At 39.2% G+C, this 7,767-nt stretch overlaps 1 protein-coding gene across 3 annotated transcripts in view; it reads left to right on the plus strand.

The window, feature by feature from the left end:
- LOC116066127 (glutamate receptor ionotropic, kainate 2-like) overlaps positions 1–7,767 on the plus strand; it is a 58,597-nt gene that overhangs the window by 12,854 nt on the left and 37,976 nt on the right. For 2 of the 3 annotated variants that reach the window (XM_031321976.2, XM_031321977.2), the window contains exons 2-3: positions 6,621–6,788; positions 7,683–7,767. The exon at positions 7,683–7,767 is cut by the window's right edge. In XM_031321976.2, coding sequence (XP_031177836.1) covers positions 6,621–6,788; positions 7,683–7,767 — 253 coding nt within the window. Of the gene's footprint in view, positions 1–2,904; positions 2,977–6,620; positions 6,789–7,682 lie in introns of those variants that run through there. The other variant, XM_031321975.2, reaches the window with a different exon arrangement.

Genomic DNA, 7,767 nt, shown 5'->3' on the forward strand with positions numbered 1-7,767 from the left:
TTTTTTTTATTTCAGGAACAGGCTGTTATTTCTGAATATAGTGTGTGTTTGATGATACTACAGAACTACCATAGCATTTGACTTTCTGCACTCCTATATTTCTTTAAGGAGCTTGTCTAATCTCAAGAGCAACATATTTTTGTGTGTGCATGTGCAGGCGAGCGTGTGCTCTTGGTGCTTATACATCTTATTTTCACAGTGCTAACTATTTCTTTTCAGTTGCATTTGCAATTTGAGAGCAGTGGAGAGGTTGGAAACTGCGAGCAGACAGAAGTCATTTGGGACTTCAGCAATTCAAGGCCTGTGGAAGTGTACTCACAGTTTGGCACAATTAGTACCAAAAGGGGTCCCTGCTTGACAAATTAGCACACAAAATGTCAGCTGGTAGTTTAGCACATCCACAATGAGCCCTTGCAAATTAGCACATATTTTGAGGAGGGAGCTGGCACATTATTATGAATAGAGAGAGCCTTGCAAATTAGCACATCTGTTGCCAGCGCTCAGAATTAATACATGTTATATGATCACTGGTTTCCAACTTGGAGCTGGGTCAGAGATAAGGGTGGTGGCACACATTTCTAATTGAAGACTGTGTGTGTGTGTGTGTGTGTGTGTGTGTGTGTGTGCGTGTGTGCTCATTACAAAAGATTGATTAAATTGACCCTTTGGCTATGATAGAGCAAATTATTATAAGTGTAACTGAACTTGGCGTGGGCTTTAAATTCTTACATCAGTCACATTTTCTCTCAGACTCAGTTGTTTCTTACCTGACACGTTTGTTTAGGCTCAATCTTTGAAGTGCGTGATCGTGTGTGTTCACACGAGTATGTTCGAGTGTGTGAGTCAGCCTGAGGCTTAGCATCGAGCAGTGGCAGGTGACAGTCCAGTCCAGTGTCAAGAGGCTTTAGGGTGACAGGAGTGATTCTATCCTGGAGGAAAAAAAACACACAACAAGCCAAACAAGTCGATAACAACAGCTAAACTGTTGTTCACAAAATGTGCTTTCTAATAGTTTCTATAACTCCATAACAGAGTGATTGTTTAACGTGTTGATTGATTGCTGACTCACTGTATTACTTTACTTACTACACTTACTTTTTTGTTGCTTATTTGTGGTTTCAACTGTTTTTCTTGGGTTGTGGATCCTTTTAAAGTTTTTTGTAGCTTTGTCTTCCATGGTATACCTGAATTCTTAAAACTAGTAATTCACTCTATTGGTTTTACTCTTATTTCTAGAATTAGATTTAAGATCAAGTTTGGGTCTTAAACAAGTTTGTAGACCCAGCCAAGATCTCTATTGAATAAAATCTCTGAAAATCTCTATCTTCTTAGAAAATATACCTCTATTAACCAAGTTTACTGCCTTCTTTATTTTTGCTCTTACATCACCAAAGCTCTGTAAGATATTATCTCTGAGCCAAGGCCAAAGAAGATGTAGCTGATCAAATAAAACACTGTTATGTATCACCTCTGCTACTAACAGTATGAAAACATCATGTGCATGTAGAATGGAATAAAATGTCGGTCCTCAGCAAACAAATAATGTTAAACAAATTAATGTTAATAATGTTTTTTTTATTTAATGAGTAAAAGGTCATACACCAGGTCTTCATTTCCTTGAAAATAGCTTTCAGATGAATTTTCATACAGACTACACTGATGATGGTTTGTTTGTGTGATGTCGTAGCACTAGCGAGCCTCCTGCAAAGTTGATGTCTCCCATGCCCTGGTCAGATTTCTGGGGATTTTCAGTGAGAGGGAGAATTGGCCCTTGTGCAGCATTGGAAGGTCAATCTACTGCAAGGGGAGCATCAGATTAATGACCAGGGGCGGTGACTCTCTGCAGGCCTTCATGCATCATGTCCCATTCACCGCCAAACATGTCAGGGAGCATTCCCATCGGGAATTTCAGGGATATTTACGGTGCGTTTTCATCACTTTTGCCTCTTACCTATTGGCTCTGAGCACTGATGCTCATCGGCTGAAAGACGGAGGGAGACAGAAACAGGCCAGGGGTTTGGGGAATGGTGGGTGGAGGTCTTAAAGCCTAACTGAGCGACCTTACGCTCATACCTGGGCCACTTGCCCTAGCGACAGGGTTGCTCGTCGGTTGCCATGGCACCCACCCTACAGCCCACCACTATCCTGCAGCTGTGCTGCTGGTCATTAGTCACAGAGACAAGCCGTCCACACTATCACAACGGCCTTCTTCCACCAATCAGCTGCTCAGATTCCAAAACTGCCGATGCCTCTCAGCCATAGCATAGATGTATGAGTTGCTATGGCAACATATCTGACTCCCTTCTCCCAGTGTACAAGAGCATTCTTGAGTAGAGAGGGCTAATTGTATTTTCATTCATGGTTTAGTAAGTAAGCCTTTTCTTTTAGTAGTAAATACACTCTCCCTGCTAGTATTTATAGTGCACTGAAGTCACATGAATGTGGTTTGTTTAGAGCAGTAGAATATATTTTACCCACCTAATCATAAATTTCAAGGTTTGTCCATTACTAATATTTGTGATGTATGAATGATTTCTATTTACAGGAACTCATTTTAAATTGACTTAATTTCTGTTAGAAATTAATTCAATGGCAAAGTTGCTTTACAATGATCAATCCAAAATTTACTTGATTAACTGTGAACAAATATTAAAAGGGAGTGAAATTTACATAGAGAACCCCCCCCCTGCCTTTTCATTTCCACTTTCTGCTCAGGCTCTCTCTCTATCTCACACATGCACGCACGCACAGATCAGCAGGCCTGTTTTCTCATCAGGGTGATTATCCAGCTCATAACTCACTCAGAGCTTTCATTTGCACTGTAATTCACACCAGTCCCAATGATGGCGGCACTATAATTCACACACATGCTGATTATCCCAACTGTAACTCACACACCTGCAATCAGACTGACCACAACACCAAGCAGTGAGAAGAGGATGGAAAGACCGTGTGCAAATTTGTGCAATATTTTCAGTAAGTAAGTCCAGTTTGGGAAGAAATCTTGATGTGTGTGAGATTCATCATTCATTGTAAACAATACTAAGAAAACATTCTCATGTAACATGTTACATTCCAAGGAGCATTAAATCAAAGAATAACCATTTCATTTTCTGCAATGTAATGCTTGAAACCTCCTTGGAAATACTGAATGTAACCTTTTGTGAACTCAATGTAATATTCCTGCTCTTCAGTGTTCACAAAAGGTGTATGATTAGTTTTAAACCAGCATGTCCAAGCTATACAGTGTGCCAAAGAAATCCGATGAGCATAACTTAATACCCTTATGCTCATTTTCAAACTCGTTGAACAGGCCAGTAGAGCTCAGTGTGCTCCCTCAGGGCAATAGTGTAATAATTATCCATTGGGTCAGACTTACATGATTCCAATCATCTTTAATGGTGATTCTCAGGTGTTCCTTCTTTTGTAGATTAATGTGCAATTTCAATGAAATGAAATGCCATGAATAGCAGCATGTTCAAATCACATCGCTGTATATTGGGTCTGACGCGTGAAATCCTCATTATACCACTCAATGACAGTGAAGCACAAAACATGTACTGAAGTGCCTTTTGTAGGTTTACTCTGAACTCTCCTCTTCCATTGCGAGACTCTTTTCCTCTCCATTTCAGCTTCTTCAATTCTCTACTGGAATTAAAGTTAGGGCTGCAACTAACGATTATTTTAATAATCGATTAATCTGTCGATTCTTTTTTTTTGATTAATCAATGAATCAGATAAAAAAACGAAAAAGCATTAATTTACATCAACTCAATACATAATTACATACATACTTGTTGTTTTAGTTAATAGTTGTGTAAAGGAAAGTAACCCAAAGAGCAGATACAGACAACACACACACACACACACACATGTTCACTTGAAGCTTATTCATTAAATTATTACCATCATTGTAGTAAGTGCAAGTTAAGTTCATTTATACACCACATTTAAACACAGCTTAAGATGACCAAGTGCTATAAAAGAACTTTAAAATGAAATTAAAAAGTACAACACACACAAATATATTTGTCAACAATAACTGATATGGGACAAAGCACAGAATATATACATAACAATAGATTGAAAAATGAATGGGCCAAAAAAGGCGAGTGAATAAAAACGTGTCTTTAGTCCTGCTTTACTACTGTTATTAACGAGCTAACGCTAGCTTGTCATGCTTGTGAAGCAGGATAACGAGTAAACACCACACCAGCACCACTGGAGAGACGTTACGTTCCTCACTTCAAAACGGAACAAAAGTAGGATTCTGTAGTGACTTTACCCTGCTGTTGAACTCCCTTCCTCCTCATCAAGGACTCCAACATGTTTACGTTTTAGGTTCTGAATCATCACCGTGGTGCGCCTGTGCCATGCCATGTCGCTTTTGCTTATCTTACAATTAACACATTTTCGATTTATTTAGTGTGAAATGCTCCCACACCTTGGATGACTTAGGTCGAACTGATTTCTCTGCCTCCGCCGTGTGTTTCAGAACAACGTAACGGGTCTCTCCGGTCTCTCTCCGTATTTCCTCTACCCCTGCTCTGCTTTTTTTTTTTCTTTTGCTCTGCGCCGCTCCGCACGGCACTCAACTCAATTGCTTTTTATCTCCGTGACTGAGTGGCGTGTCGCGCGTTCACAACGAATCGATAATGAAATTCAATGCCAACTTTTTTAATAATCGAATTTTATCGATTCGTTGTTGCAGCCCTAATTAAAATAAAATGCTATAACATAGTTAGGAAGCAGGTAGGGAAGCACAACATATGGGTGTAGTGGGGACAGTAATAAAGCTCAAGTTAATGACATCTTCTTTGCCCTCCTGCACTCCTTTTCTATCACTCCCTGCCATGGCCAGACGCTTTTTATAGCTGCTGTGTCTGTTACTGTAAAGCTTTTACTTTCTCCACTCTTTTAAAAAAAACAAAAACAAATGGATCACTCTCTCTGTCTTTTTCTCATTCAGTCGCACTTTTCCCTCGCTCTTTGTAATTGAATCGATAAACAGACTTTAAACTTTTTTTCAGTTTGGATTTTGTCAAACCGACTCTCTGTCCTCCGAGAAGATGGGAGCCGTGAATGGACTACTGAACTCTGCTCTTGACTCCGAGAGTTTTCTTTCTCAGAGCTGCTCTCACAACCCTCTTTCATCTTTTCCTCCCTTCCCCTGATCCATTCTCTTTTAAGTTTGATTTCTGCAAAGCTTTCTCAGGATTTAGTCCATCCTCAAAGGTGTACCAGCTTTCATAACGTTGCCAATTTGCCTTTTTTATGTTTATTTTGAAAGTTGAAAGTAGTTGCTTGACTCTACAGCTGTTTCAGCTGTTTGACATATAAATATTCTCTCTGAAACTGTAATATGATACATACTCTGGCATACTGCACCACCTACAACACTACTTCACCTCGTTTTATACAGTATTTCTCACTGACCCCATTTTACACCTGAAATGAAGTATGTCCTGGCTTGTAGATTAGATGGACCAAATAAAAAGAAATTATATATTTAGAAAAAACAGAGCATGTAAATTTGATAGAAACTGCAATATGTCTATGTACGTTACTGACATGCTTTTTTGGGGATACTCAAATGTACGCAGGTAAATTATGTCTTGATATCTTGAAATGAGACAGTTCAAACATAGCCTTCCTTTGTCTAGGATTCTGAAACACATTGGTGGACCATATGGAGTTTTAAAGATTTTTGTTTGTCTAACGAGAGCTATTTTAAGTTGACACAACCTTACTTTGCGGTGGTAATTATATTGTCTGGCTCGTGCGGCATGGTGAAACCGTGTGTATTGTTTATTTTTTTACTTTGACAAGTAATGAGCATCGCGAGATGTGATTCACATATATCCAAAAGGTAACAAGATTGCTCTGACGAGCACCGCATGAAACTCCCATCAGGACACGCTCCCATTAAAAATCAACCAAAGTGACGGTTAAATACGATGCAGAGATAATCATTTGAACTTGTGAGTCGATTTGTTTTAATGAGTGTAATTAAACGCTTCCTGATGTTTCATCTTAATTTCTGATTTTGATTGGCCCCCCCTCACTATGTCTGTCTTTTTGTTATTGTTCCTCTTTCTATACCACTTTAAATATCAAACTGATTTCTCCTGTGGCTCTCTTTTTCCTCTCTTCTACCTTTTTTGTCTTTTTGCCCTCATTTCTCTGCTCCCTGCGCTCTTGTTTTTCTTTGCTCTGCTCTCATTTGAGAATTGTTGAAATCAATGGGACAAAGTGGAAGAGTGAACCTCTCTGTCAAGGCTGAGCGAGGGAGTTAAAGATGGGCACTCACCCCTGAACTCACCCCCCAATGTAACTAATTGCCTATAATTATACCGACAACTGCCACAGAATGCAAAGCAGCTGAGATCCAAACGCCTAATCTCTACTGTAAATCAGTTTCATGTCAGCGTCTGACTGAGCTGTGTAAAGTACTATACACAATAGCATCAGTGTTGAAAATGATAGCATGGCTTGAGCTGCATTATATTGATCATTTACAAGAATGTCAATTGTGTTCAGGAATCTCTTTCAATTACAAGAGAAGGAAGTCTATTCGGAGGTCTTGTTCTCAGCTGTTTTTTGTTCTTTTTGACCCTCAGGAGGAATATTTGAATCCATTGAAAGCGGCCCTTCTGGAGCAGAGGAACTAGCCTTTAAATTTGCCTTGAACACAATCAACAGGAACCGCACCTTGCTCCCCAACACCACGCTTACCTATGACATCCAGAGAATAAACATCTTTGACAGCTTTGAGGCTTCCAGGAAAGGTGAGTCAGGAGATATGAAAAGGACATTTAGCAGAACCTAACAATAAGTATTTTTTTTTTTTGTAAATGTTGTAGTTTGTAGTAATTTCTTTCTTGTTTTTCATTGGCTAAATCTGTCTGTGAAAATAAAAGGTTTGTCATATGGCTCCCATGCATTTAGGAAATGTATTCTTAACAGGTTTGTTAACACAAAAGTAATGAAAATGATGACACTTCTGAAAGAGGACATTAAGCATTCAATAAGAAGAAGAAAACTCCATCTAAAACTCAGTTACAACATGTTAAATGTTTGCTATTGTCTGTTTGGTGTAACAGCTCACAGATTATGAGAATTGAACATTAACTACCAACGATTGGAGACAAATACAGAAAATCAATTCAGGCAATCATGGGCTGTGTCTGAAATAAAACTCTATTTACTGTCTGCTATTTAATTTGAGTGTGAAATGTATGCACTATACTGGAATAGTAGTCTGACACCATCTAAATGTCCACAACGGCTTGACATTAAATTGATGAAATAGGCTGCTACAAAGATGTTTTGCTAGTTTTGAAACCTGCATTTTAAAATCAATGTTTTCATTGCTAGCCTAGTCTTCTTCTTCTCTGCCTTTGCTGGCACAGTGCTACATTTTTGGCACATTACAGCCACCAAGAGGATTAGTATAAAACCATTGGCAGAAATGAGTATCTCATCACCCATATGGTTGTGTGTCCTCGCAAACAAAACCAGCCCCCCTCTACATCAGTTAAGTTGTGACCATTATGAAGCACCGGATTTTATATGTGGGCAAACATTAAACAACACCAAAGACATTTAGAAGCAGTGGAATTTAAAAGCCCAACTGAAACATTAATCTAACTTGTTGCTTCTTCCGCTTGTTACCCTCCCAGCATGTGATCAGCTTTCCCTCGGAGTGGCGGCCATTTTTGGCCCCTCACACAGCTCGTCGGCCAACGCCGTCCAATCCATCTGCAA

The sequence above is a fragment of the Sander lucioperca genome, chromosome 19, assembly GCF_008315115.2.
Source record: "Sander lucioperca isolate FBNREF2018 chromosome 19, SLUC_FBN_1.2, whole genome shotgun sequence".
Lineage (NCBI taxonomy): Eukaryota > Metazoa > Chordata > Actinopteri > Perciformes > Percidae > Sander > Sander lucioperca.